The sequence below is a fragment of the Callorhinus ursinus genome, unplaced genomic scaffold, assembly GCF_003265705.2.
Source record: "Callorhinus ursinus isolate GAN/ISIS: 27379988/994484 unplaced genomic scaffold, GSC_fseal_2.0 scaffold106, whole genome shotgun sequence".
NCBI lineage: Eukaryota > Metazoa > Chordata > Mammalia > Carnivora > Otariidae > Callorhinus > Callorhinus ursinus.
In genome coordinates, this window is record NW_027397168.1 from 620,910 (window position 1) to 633,532 (window position 12,623).

Sequence of the window (12,623 nt, forward strand, 5' to 3'; positions counted from 1 at the left end):
CAGGGGCTGAACCCTGAGGGCTTTGTAGGCCAGGTAGGAGTTGGGTTATGAAGGCAAGAGTGATGAGGAGCTATGTAGGGTTTGAAGCAGAGGTAGTGCCTAGACCTCAGGGCCCTGCCCCAAACCTCCTTTGCTGGCCTTGCTGCACCTGGAATGTGGAGACCTCACTCCTGAATCCCTCTCTAATATGGGGAGAGGGGAAATGAGGTGTCAGGATCAGGCCAGGAGCCCAGACAAAACTTGCCTCCATCCTGCTCATCTGTGATCTCTCTACCTAGTTCCAATGGGACTTTGTTTCTCTTAAAACTTATTGTGAAAATTTACAGGTGGCAGGTTCCTGGTGTTCCCAACCAAGAACTCAGAGGCCAACACTGTCATATTTGTTTCACACCACGGTATGGGCTAAGTTGTGTCTCCCCAAACTCGTCCATTGGAGTCCTAACCCCCATACCTCAAAATGTGACTGTGTTCAGAAATAAGGTCTTTAAAGGGGTAATTAATTTAAAATCAAGTCATATATCTGTGCCCAAACCAATATGCCTGGTGTCCTTATAAGAAGAGGAAACTTGGACACGGACAGATACAGGGAAGGCCATGTGAAGACATAGGGAGAAGACAAGCTACGGAGACAGGCCTCAGAAGAAACCAACCCTGCCAACACCTTGATCTTGGACTTCTAGTCTCAAATATAAGAAAATAAATTTCTGTTGTTTAAACCACCCAGCCTGTGGGGCCTTGTTAGGGCAGCCCCAGCAAACTAACACAAGAAGTGTATTAGTTATCTATGTTGTGTCACAAATAACCATAAATACCATGGCTTAAAATAATATCCTCTAATTTTCTCACAGTTGCCATGGGTCAGGAGTCCAGGCACTTGATCACGAGGCTGCGATCATGGTGTAGGCTGGGGCTGCTGTCTCATCTGAGGTTGGGTCCTCTTCCAGGCTCACATGGAAGAATTCATTTCCTTTCATCTGTAGAACTCATGGAATTGGGCGGCTTCAAGGCCAGCAGGAGAATCACTGACATTTCACATCTCTGACCTCTAGACCCAGCTTCAAAGACCTTGCCTGATTATATCAGGCCCACCCAGCACAACCTTTCTATATTAGGGTTCTTCAGGGAAACAGAACCAATAGTAGCTATATCTGTGTCTATTCTATCTATCTATCTATCATCTATCTATCTATCTATCTATCTATCTATCTATCTATCTATCTATCTATAGAGAGACAGAAAGAGAGATGTTATATATCTTCCATTTTATATAGAAAGAGATCTACTGTAAGGTACTGGCTCATGCAATTATGGAGGAAGTCCCATGATCTGCCATCTGCATGTTGGAGGCCAAGAAAGCCAGTGGTGTAGTTCCAAGGCTTCAGAACCAGAGAGCCAATGGTGTGGATTCCAGTCTGAGTCTGAAGCCCTGAGAACCAGGAGCACCGAGGGCAGGCAAAGATCAACAGTCAGGTAGAGAGGGAATCCAACCTTCCTGCACCTTCCTGCAACTTTTTGTTCTAGCCAAGCCCCCCTTGGGTTGGGTGATGGCCAATCGCCTCCCCTCCATGGGGGGGAGGGCCATTGGCTCTACTCGGTCTACTGATGCAAATGCTTATCTCTTCCAGAAACACCTTTACAGACACGCCCAGAAATCGAGTTTAACCAGATACCTGGGCTTCCTGTGGCTCAGTCAGGTGGACACATAAAATTAACCATTACATTTCTTTTTGATCAACATCAACTGACAGGGAGCCTTGATTGCACCTGCCCAAGTCCCTTCACCTTCGCCGTATCACATAACCTGTCACAGGAGTCTGTCATGTCCACTGGCCACGTGAAGAAAAGGCACATAGTGTACGAGGGCGTGGGTCATTGGGGATCATCATGGAAAGTGGAGGCCACTCCTGGGGAGGGCATTTGGTGCAGATCTGTCCCTGTCCACATTTTTGTACTTAAAACCGAGGGATGTGTTTTCCCTGTACAGGAGGGACCATGTGACCCAGTGTGACCGGCTGGGGAGTCTCCTCTGGCTCCTCTGTGCCGGGCTGTGACGATACATGTGGGGACCTGCTAGATAGGCCTTGGATGGCGATGGACTCTGGGGCTGGAGACACTACTGGTTAAATCACTTCCGGGTTACAGGAACCACTTCCTGGTTCTTTGCCTGGCCAAGAGACTTCAGAGGACCTCTACTTAGCCCCTAGTCAAGTGGGGATAACACTCCTTCCCTGGGACAGGCCCATGCAGGCAGGGCCGGCTGGGCACCCCATGGGAGACCCAAGAAATGTCAAAAAGGGCCATCCTTAGTCTGTGGGAGGTGTAGGCCAGCCCCCTGGCCTCCTGCCCACCCCCCACCTTGCTTAAAGTGCATCTCTGCTCTCTTTCCTGCACTCAGGTGAAAAAGGTTATTTATTCTTACCTCTGGCCCTGGGAGTCCTGTCTTTGGTCCAGATACCTCCTGCTGTGTGTGTAGGGGGAGACAGGTGCTCCAGGGACACCTCTCACCCCAGCCCCCAATCCTCGCCTCTCTAGTGAGTACAAGTGGTGCCATCATGAAGGCAACGGGCTGAGTGGCCCAAACCAGAACTGAATGTCCACACAGCCTGACATCACATGCCCCCTCCTTCCAGAGAGAAGGGATGTGGCCTGGAGGGCTTGAGCATTTGGGGGCACCGAGAGTGAGAACTGAGCCCCCTCCCCACCCTGTGATCCCAAAGAGGGCAGGCCCAGACTCTGGTCCTGGCTGGGCCACCTTGGAGCTGGACTGTTCCAGAAACCCAGGACACATTTCCCACCACCCATAGTGTGGCTGGCAGGGGAGTGTGAGGAAGAGGGAAAGGTCCAGGCTCCCCAGTTCCTCCCAGGGTCTCTTCTCCTTTGACTACCATTGAGGGAGGGGCTGCCTTTCTCTGGAATCAGGAGGTGGAGTGGGTGCAGACCCTTGCCAACCCTTTTTTGGCTGACAGCTTTGGGATGGGGTAGACAGAGAGGGACAACCCCACATGCACATAGGGCCTTTGGGGCAGGAGTAACAGCCTAGATCCCTGGGAAGGGTCAGGTAGGTCTTGGCTACCTTCAAAGGCTGCAGTCCCCACTCCCAGCTCTGTCCTCCAGGATGAACGGTTCATCTGGCCGGCAAGGTGGAGGACAAGGGCTTGGAGGGTCTGGGGCTGGATAAGATGCCTGATCTAGTTGAGGGGGTTAGTCTCCCCCAAAAGCACCTGGGGCAGGGTGTTGTTGGCCAGAAACAAGAATGCCAGGGGCCTGCAGCGGTGTTTGCTTGTCTGTATGAGGGCCCCATGATGTCCCTTGTAGAGAATTCTACATGAGGTGTCCAGCTACTACTATTTGGAAAAAGCCAGTTAAATCTGCACGGCCAGTTGCTTGAGGCCATTGAGTTCAAAACCTTTATTTTCTGGCTCCAGAGTAGGGGATGGCTGACAAGGGCAGGTACTGGGACTCTGCCTCTCTCACCTCCCTCATTATACCTCCTGACTGGCAGGTAGAAGGGGGCTGGCTGGGGCTCTGTTGGCTCGGAGAGCTCCTTTCACTATTGCAGGGGCCCCAGTGGCCTGAGAGGAAGCAGGTGGGCCTAGGTTCTCCCTGCAGCCAGCTGGGCCGTACATTCCACATCCACACCTTGACCCAGTGTGGAATCCTCCCTCCATCTGGGAGCAACCTCAGGAGGTGGGGTCCGGTGTATTGGGGAGCTCTAGCAGCGGGTGGGGATCGACCTCCTGGGGCAGGGCCTCCTAACTCTACCCTGATGCCTGCAACTCTCTCCTTCCCCTCTTTATTCCTCAACAGCTCAGAGCTCTGCTCATGTGTCCCTGCCAGTCCCTGGGCAGCTTCCCTTCTGGCAGAGGAGGTAAAAGTTGAAGTGAAAGGGATGTTTGGGCTGAGCTGGAATCCTAGGATTTCCATGCACAGATTCACTGGAGACTGCAAAAACGATCCTGCAGGGCAGGGACAAAAAGGTCCACATCAGCTCAGATCACACCTGAGTTTGGGCCTGCCTGGGGGCCTTGGGAAACTGCCTGGGAGGCTCATTCAAGGAAGAGTACCGCTTGCTTCTGATCAGGACCCCTTGCTGGTTGTTGTGGACACTTGGATGCCCTGTGTCATGAACCATGGCTGAGTGCTGCTGAGCATGTAATGGGACCCCACCTAGCATCGCGGGCTTTCCCACAGGAGTTGAGGAGGTGTGGGGTAGGAGCAGAAGGGCCTTTTGGTCTGATACACAGCCCTCAGGCTGAGGGGGCTTGCCTTGGAGCAGTGAGGGGACATGTGGGGGAGAGAAGGTGGAGGCCAGGCACAGAGAGGCTGCTGACCCCCCTACAAGGCACAGGATGGCCCTCACAACAAAGAACGATCTGGCCCAGACGTGACTAGTGCCATGGTTGAGGAACTGTGTTGGATGCCCTTCATTAGCCAGTATGGCTCAAAGGCTGAAGCGGTCCTGGGCTGAGGTGGAAAGGGGGACAGGGGATCCCCGACAACTCAGTGGTTCCCTAAGCCCCCAAGCCACGAAGGAGAAGGCATAGCGGGGCCCAAGCTCCTGCACAACCACAACGCGGGCGCGCAGCAGACGCCTGGGAACCGCGAGCGCGTGGGACCTCTGGGGGGCAGGAAGCTTCGCGGGCCTCAGTTTCCCCGATGGGGAAATTAGGAGACCAGGGCCTGGGCGTGGGGCCCAGGCCAGGAAGGCCCACACCCCTGGTTGGCTAGGCCGTTCGGAAACCGCGCTGCTGCAGAGGGATTTTATGACAGAGAGGGAGAATCGACAGTCGAAAGGGGGAACAAGCCACCCACGCCAGGTACACGACTGGCTTTCCCCGGCCTTGTGCTGACTTCCGCTACCGCCAAAACGACCAGGCAGCCGGAGGTCGGGGAAGAACTACAACTCCCACGATGCCGTGCGCCGCGTACGCCGGGGAACGAGCGACCGCCGCAGGCCAACGGGAGGGGCGGGGCGGGGCCTCGGCGCACGTGGCGTCGTGACGCGCCAACGGCGACGTCGGGGTTTGTGTGCGCAAGAGGCGACCGATAAAGGTTGGGTGCCTCGCGCCGGGGGCTGTTGGGAGGGAGCGCGCCCCCGCCCCCCTCCCAGGCCCCCACTCCTGTCCCGCCGCTGCCGGGGCCCCGTCTTCCCGTCGGCCCCCGCGGGAAGGCCCTAGGTCTCCCCCGCTCATTCCCCCGGTCGGGGCCGCAGGTGAGAGACCGGAGGGGTGGGGGGAGGGACCGGAGGGCGGAGACGTTGGGGAAACGGCGAGCGTGAAACCGGAAGGGATGCCTTAAAGGGAAGGGCGCTACTTCACCTCCGACTTTTGTCCGCTAGGCCGGCTCCGCCCTCTTAAAGGGCAAGGGGCTGCTTTTGGAGCGTTGGGTGAGGTTCTGCAGTTCCCCGCAGCTTCCCGCTTTTTATCCTCTAAGGATGGGTTATCTTGTGAAAGGTCACGGACAGTGTCCCAGACATCGAAGGAATAGCTTCTGGGTCCTGGTGGCTTCCAAGACTCCACTAGCTTAGCTCAACAAAGGTGGACATTGGTGTGCGGTGGGAGAAGCCTCTTAAAGGGGAAGTCGGGTCTGATGGAAGGGTGTGGTCCGGCCTCTCGAAGGGGATGCTCTTCATTGGGCAAGATGGGCCCGGCTCTTGCAGGGGGCGGACGCCTCTTGCTTAAGGCATGCTCGGTCTTCCGAAAGGCACGGGCAGCTTTTCTTAAAAGGACTTCCCTACATTTTACAGAGGATGCTCATCTTATTAAAGGGAATCTTTATAGCCTGTCCAAAGGAGATGCCCGGCCTTTTTTCATTCAGAATATGTTTTCTCAGTGCTCGCTCTGTGCCAGACGTTGTTTTAGGCGCTGGAGCGCGACAGTGATTAAGATGCCACTAAATTTAGTGGGTAGAGGGCTAGGGATGCTGCTAAACACCCCATAGTACTCGGGACAGGCCCCTCGGCGCTGGTCAGCCCCACATCTCAACAGTGCTGAGGTTGGGACACCCTGATCAGAAGCAGGTTAGGAGGTGATAAGTACTATAGAGAACGGGGAGTGTTGGAAGGGGTTGCAGATTGAGGTCTGGTGCAGGGAATGTCTCCCCGAGGTGAAATGTCAGCAAGCACACTGGCAGGAAGGGTGGGGGGGGGGTCCCTGGCAGGGGCCTGTGTGAGGCTCCAGGTGGTGACTGGATGGTGTGAGAGTCAGAGAGGCTAGCCGGAGGTCAGGGAGGGGAGGAAGCCATGGCATGGGGAGTCTGTAGGCTCCTGTAAGAGATTTGTCTTCTCTGAAATGGGAGCTGTAGAGGCCTTTGGCAAGTTCCACGCAGCCTCTGTGTTGGGCGCATCCTGGGGGGTAGGAGGAGTAGGGGTGGAAACATGGAGATCTGTTTTAGGAGGCTGTTGCAGCTGCCCAGGAGGAAGGCCCTGGACAAAGGTGGCAATGGGGGCCTCAGGAGAGAAGTGGCCAGATTCTGGATATGTTCCTTCTGAGACAGGAGAACCTGCTGGATTGGGCATAGGTGCTGAGAGAAAGAGGCGACGCCTGAGGAAGGACCGAGCGGTTTTCAGGGATGGAGACTGTGGGTGAAGAAAGGAGCGAGCAGGAGTGACAAAAACCCCACCAAGTTAGATTTGGGGCATGTTAAATTTGAGTTGTCTGTTAGGCATCCATATGGCATACTGTAGCAGGGGGTTAGAGTTCAAAGGAGAGGGTGTCAAATAGAGATACATTTTGGAGTCATCCCACTTATAGACTGAAGTCCTCAGAATGAGTGGGGGTTCCCTGGGAGAGAGTGTGGATGAGGAAGAGGACCAAGGGTCGGCAGAGCCCTGGGCTCTCCTAAATTCACAAGTCGGAGATGAAAAGGAACCAGTGCCCCAAGGTGAGGAGAATGGCTTAAGGAGGGAGGGACCCTTGGGGATTGAACAGAGACCATGCAATTTAGTACCAGGGAGGCCAGGAGTAGAGTCAGGGGGAGGAGGATCTGAGTGATGGTGTTTGGGATGGGAAAAAGCATGTATTTTTTTAATTTGAGAGAAAGAGAGAGAGAAGGTGACTCCCCGCTGAGCAGAGAGCCCGATGCGGGGCTTGATCACAGGACCCTGAGATCATGACTGGAGCTGAAGGCAGACGCTTAACCAACTGAGCCACCCAGGTGCCCCAGGAAAAAGCATGTATTGACAGCACTTTGAGTTGCTTTGCTGCAAAGGGGGTGGAGAGACATAAGGCCATAGCTGGGGGGGGGGCAGGATGAAAGGTTTTGCTGTTTGTTTTTTTTTTAAGATGGGAGATGCAGCTTGTGGGTACACTGAAATAGTCCAGGAGATAAAGAAAAGTTGTAGGTGGGAAGTCAGAGTCCATGGGCTGAGGCAGGCAAGGGGGAGGGGCAGTATAGGAATTCTCAGCCTCAGCACTACTGGTGTTTTGGACTGGATCATTCTGTGCTGTGGAGGGTTGTCCTGTGCACTGTAGAGTGTCGAGCAGCATCCCTGGTCTCCCCTCACTAGATGCCAGGAGCACTAGCCCCTCCAGCTGACAACTGGACAGTCCAGCAATTGCCAGATGTCCCCTGGGATGTGAGAGTTGATTGCTTTCGTTGAGAATCACTGCTACAGTAGTTAGAACATGGGAATGTTCTCTTCTGATTGCTTTTCTGTTCTCAGTGACAAGATCAATGGCAGGGTCACCTGCTAAGGGGAGGAGGGGAAAGGAGAGAGGTTTGAGGGGAACAGAAATATGTCCAGTACCACCTGTTGAGTGGGGGTGTGTGTGCGGTGAATGGACTAGAGAAGTGCAGTGTGAGCAGTGCAGGGAACTTTGAGATGCATGGGTGTGAGTGCAAAGGGAGACTGAATCCAAGGGCGCCTGGCTGGCTCAGTCGGTAGCGCGCAACTCTTGATCACGGAGTTGTGAGTTCAAGCCCCACATTGGGCATGGAGATTACTTAAAAAATAAAATCTTGGGGCGCCTGGCTGGCACAGTCGGTTGAGTAGTCGACTCTTGGTTTCAGCTCAGGTCGTGATCTCAGGGTCATGAGATGGAGCCCCGCATCAGGCCCCATGCTCAGCGCGGACTCTGCTTGAGATTCTCTCTCTCTCTCCCTCTGCCCCTCCTGCTTGTGCTCTCTCTCTCAAATAAATAAATATATCTTTAAAAATTAAAATAAAATCTTAAAATTAAAAATTAAAAAAAAAGGGGGGGGGAGACTGTAGCCAGGCAGGAAGTGAGGATGTGGATGGGGTGGAGGGTGCAGTGCTATAATGGGTCTGCTGGAGGTTAGGGATCTCTGATTAATACACAAGAGGGAGCAGGCAAGCAGGATGGGGGGGTGGAGAGTGGCATGCACACAGGGCTTTAGTTATCGCGGCAATGGGAGCTGGTGTTGAGGCAGGGTGGAAGATGAGACTTCAGAGGGAGAAGGGTCAAGGATCAGAAGCCAGGGTGCTAGAGAGACCCCCAGCCTTCTTCCAGGGCGGTACCTATCTGTAGAGGGAAGGAGCTTAGTCCTGAGGGAAGTGCTTGACCTCCTAAAGACCACGCACAGCCTTCTCAGACTTGTGTAGCCTCCTGGAGGGGACGGGCAGCATCCATGGCTGGTGAGCACTCGTCCCAGTTTGCCAGAACTTTCTGTTTCAGCACCTAAAGCCTTGCATTGGGGCAGACCTGGACCACTGGGGGCCCTGACCCTAAGGGAGTCTCTCTATCCCGGGGGGGGGGGGGGGGCTGGGGAGGTATCCTCTGCCTCTTCAAGGGCAAAGCTGTATGTCCAGGTTGAGAAGGTGGGGTGTTTGGGTGAGCTCCTGCCTTCCCCTGACCCGGAATCCCCCGCCAGGTGTGATGGTCGGCTCCCACGCAGACATGGCGCCGGCCTCTACCACCGAGGGGCCTGGGGAGAAGCCCGGCCCCGCAGCCCCTGCCCCGACAGCCCAGTATGAGTGTGGGGAGTGCGGCAAGTCGTTCCGGTGGTCATCCCGGCTCCTCCACCACCAGCGCACGCACACGGGCGAGCGGCCCTACAAGTGCCCCGACTGCCCCAAGGCCTTCAAGGGCTCGTCCGCCCTGCTCTACCACCAGCGGGGCCACACGGGCGAGCGGCCCTACCAGTGCCCTGACTGCCCCAAGGCCTTCAAGCGCTCCTCGCTACTGCAGATACACCGCAGCGTGCACACGGGCCTGCGGGCCTTCACGTGCGGCCAGTGCGGCCTGGCCTTCAAGTGGTCCTCGCACTACCAGTACCACCTGCGGCAGCACACGGGCGAGCGGCCCTACCCGTGCCCCGACTGCCCCAAGGCCTTCAAGAACTCGTCCAGCCTGCGGCGCCACCGGCACGTGCACACGGGCGAGCGGCCCTACACCTGCGGCGTGTGCGGCAAGAGCTTCACGCAGAGCACCAACCTGCGGCAGCACCAGCGCGTGCACACGGGCGAGCGGCCCTTCCGCTGCCCGCTCTGCCCCAAGACCTTCACGCACTCGTCCAACCTGCTGCTGCACCAGCGCACGCACGGCGCCGCCGCCGCCGCCGCCGCCCCGCCGCAGCACGAGCCGAGCGCCAAGGTCTTGGTGTCGGACGCCTACCTGCACGCGCCCGCGCCGCCGCCGCCGCCGCCGCCTGCGCCCCCGCCCGTGGTGCCCGAGCTCTTCCTGGCCGCGGCGGAGACCACGGTGGAGCTGGTGTACCGCTGCGAGGGCTGCGAGTTGGGCTTCGGCAGCGAGGAGCTGCTCCTCGAGCACCAGCCCTGCCCCGGGCCCGACGCAGCCACCCCGCCCCGGGACGGGCACGCCACCACGGCGCCCAAGGCGGACCCCGCCCCGCCGCCCTCCCAGTCCCCGCCGGCCCCGCCGCCGCAGCCCCCGCCGGCCGCCGCCGCCCCGGGCTTCGCCTGCCTCCCGTGCGGGAAGTCCTTCCGGACGGTGGCCGGCCTCGCTCGCCACCAGCACAACCACGGGGCGGCCGGCGGGCAGGCGTTCCGCTGTGGCAGCTGTGACGGCGCCTTCCCGCAGCTGGCCAGCCTCCTGGCGCACCAGCAGTGCCACGTGGAAGAGGCGGCGGCAGGGCGCCCGCCCCCCCAGGCGGAGGCCGCCGAGGTCACCTGTCCGCAGGAGCCCCTGGCCCCAGCAGCCCCCGGCCCGCCCGCGCCTGCGCCGGCTTGTGCCGAGCGGCCCTACAAGTGCGCCGAGTGCGGCAAGGCCTTCAAGGGCTCCTCGGGGCTGCGCTACCACCTGCGGGACCACACGGGCGAGCGGCCCTACCAGTGCGGCGAGTGCGGCAAGGCCTTCAAGCGCTCGTCGCTGCTGGCCATCCACCAGCGCGTGCACACGGGCCTGCGGGCCTTCACGTGCGGCCAGTGCGGCCTCACCTTCAAGTGGTCCTCGCACTACCAGTACCACCTGCGGCTGCACTCGGGCGAGCGGCCCTACGCCTGCGGGGAGTGCGGCAAGGCCTTCCGGAACACGTCGTGCCTGCGGCGCCACCGGCACGTGCACACGGGCGAGCGCCCCCACGCCTGCGGCGTGTGCGGCAAGAGCTTCGCGCAGACCTCCAACCTGCGGCAGCACCAGCGCGTGCACACGGGCGAGCGGCCCTTCCGCTGCCCGCTCTGCCCCAAGACCTTCACGCACTCGTCCAACCTGCTGCTGCACCAGCGCACGCACTCGGCCGAGCGCCCCTTCGCCTGCCCGATCTGCGGCCGCAGCTTTGTCATGGCGGCCTACCTGCAGCGGCACCTGAGGACGCACGCCCCCGCCCCCACGGCTGCCTGCCCCGCAGCCCCCGCCGCCGGCTCCCAGCCCCCTGCCCCGCTGGCTGCCGCCCCTGCCCCATCCGCCACCCAAGACGTCCACGTTCTCCCGCACCTCCAGGCCACGCTCTCCCTCGAGGTGGCAGGGGGCCCGCCCCCGGCCCCGCCCCCAGGCCAGGCAGCCCCCAACTCCCAGACTTTTCTCCTGGTGCAGACCGCCCAGGGCCTCCAGCTTATCCCCAGCAGCGTCCAACCCCCTACGCCCCCGCCCCCACCGGCTCCCCCCAAGCTCATCCTACTACCCTCCTCCAGTACTGGTGCTGGGGGCAGCCGCGGAAGGCAGGGCCCACGGGCAGCAGGGAAATCTGGTCAGGGGCCTGGAGTAGTGTGGCTGCCAGGTCCTGGGGGACTGGGGGTTCAGGGAGGGGGCAACGCAGGGGCCAGCGGGGGAGGGCAGAGCCTCATTGTTCTACAGAATGTAGGGAGTGGGGAGGCAGGGGCACAGGAAGTGGGTGGGGTCCAGCTCCAGCCCCTCCGGCCAGCCCCCGAAGTGACCACTGTTCAGCTCCAGCCGGCCCAGGAGGTGACCACCGTCCAGCTCCAGCCGGCTCAGGAAGTGACCACCGTTCAGCTCCAGCCTGTGGCAGGCCAGCTGTCCAATCCCAGTGGGGGAGCTGTGACCACTGAGGCCCCCAATCTGCTGGTGGTTCAGAGTGGTACAGCTGAGGAGCTGCTGGCGGGTCCTGGCCCGGGGGAGCCAGGTGATGGTGAGGCCAGTACTGGTGTTGTCCAGGATGTGCTGTTTGAGACGCTGCAGACAGACGAGGGGTTGCAGAGCGTCCTGGTGCTGAGCGGGGCAGATGGGGAGCAGACCCAGCTGTGTGTGCAGGAGGTGGAGACCCTACCCCCGGGGCTGGCCGAGCCTCCTGCCCCAGGCCCACCGGGACAGAAACTGCTCATTATCCGCAGTGCGCCAGCCGCGGAACTGCTCGAGAATAGCAGCGGTGGGGGAGGCACTGCCACGCTGCAGCTACTGACCCCACCACCACCTGGCCAAGCCTCTGCCCCAGTGGGCATCTCCACGGCTCCCCCCTCCCAGATGGTACAAGTGGTGCCCACTGGCGCTGCACCTGGAGGCATGACCCCGCAGGGCCTGCCCTCCATCCAGATTGTCCAGACTCTGCCCGCAGTCCAGCTGGTGCACACATTTTGAGTAGAACCACCGGGTTCTCTTCTGCCCGACACGGAGACCCGGACTCACTGCTTGGGCTGGGCTGGGGGGTGGGGGGAGGGGAGCTGCCGGCTGGGCTTGCTAATAAAGACCAGAATCTCCTCTCCCGTGTTTTGTTTTCTTGGGGGCGGCTGGGGTGGGGGGAATGTCATGGCCATAGCCACCGCTTGGGAGCTTGGAGTCTTGTATCTCTTGCTTCCTGGCTCTCAGGTGACTGACTTTGCGGTTTGGGGCCAGCCACTTCTCCTACGTGAGGTTCTGTTTATCCTTAAAAAAGGGCTGCGGGGGTCACTGTAGTGGGGAGGAGCTGGGATCCAGAATCCTGGTTCTGCCACTTGTGCGCTCAGTCACCCCACCTCTCCCCGCATCTGAAAAATGGGTGGGTGGGAATCCTTATCCCGAAGGTGCCTGAGAGAGAGCCCAGGTGGGTTGGAGTGGAGGTTCCTGGGGTCGGGAGTCTGGGGACTAGTGAGCCCAGGATGCGGCCCCTCCCGCGAAGGCCCCCCAAGCCAATGAGAACTGATGCGCTCCCATCACCGCCCCCCACCCGCCTCGCAGCTTGCTTAGCAACCAGGGAAGGTCAGGAAGCGAACGTGCGCTTCTCCCCTGCGGCTCGGCGAAGGACCGTTCTGCCCCGCCCAGCCGTCCGCATCC

At 59.2% G+C, this 12,623-nt stretch overlaps 1 protein-coding gene across 3 annotated transcripts in view; it reads left to right on the forward strand.

Annotated features, from left to right (window-relative positions):
* ZNF628 (zinc finger protein 628) overlaps positions 1-12,085 on the forward strand; it is a 56,684-nt gene extending 44,599 nt beyond the window's left edge. Inside the window, exons 1-2 of one of the 3 annotated variants that reach the window (XM_025849229.2) lie at positions 5,023-5,212; positions 8,833-12,085. In XM_025849229.2, the coding sequence (XP_025705014.2) occupies positions 8,838-11,951 (3,114 nt within the window). In that variant the 5' untranslated portion in view covers positions 5,023-5,212; positions 8,833-8,837 and the 3' untranslated portion in view covers positions 11,952-12,085. Of the gene's footprint in view, positions 1-326; positions 758-5,022; positions 5,213-8,832 lie in introns of those variants that run through there. The other 2 variants (XR_012377074.1, XM_025849230.2) reach the window with 2 other exon arrangements.
* Positions 12,086-12,623: the final 538 nt, after the last annotated feature.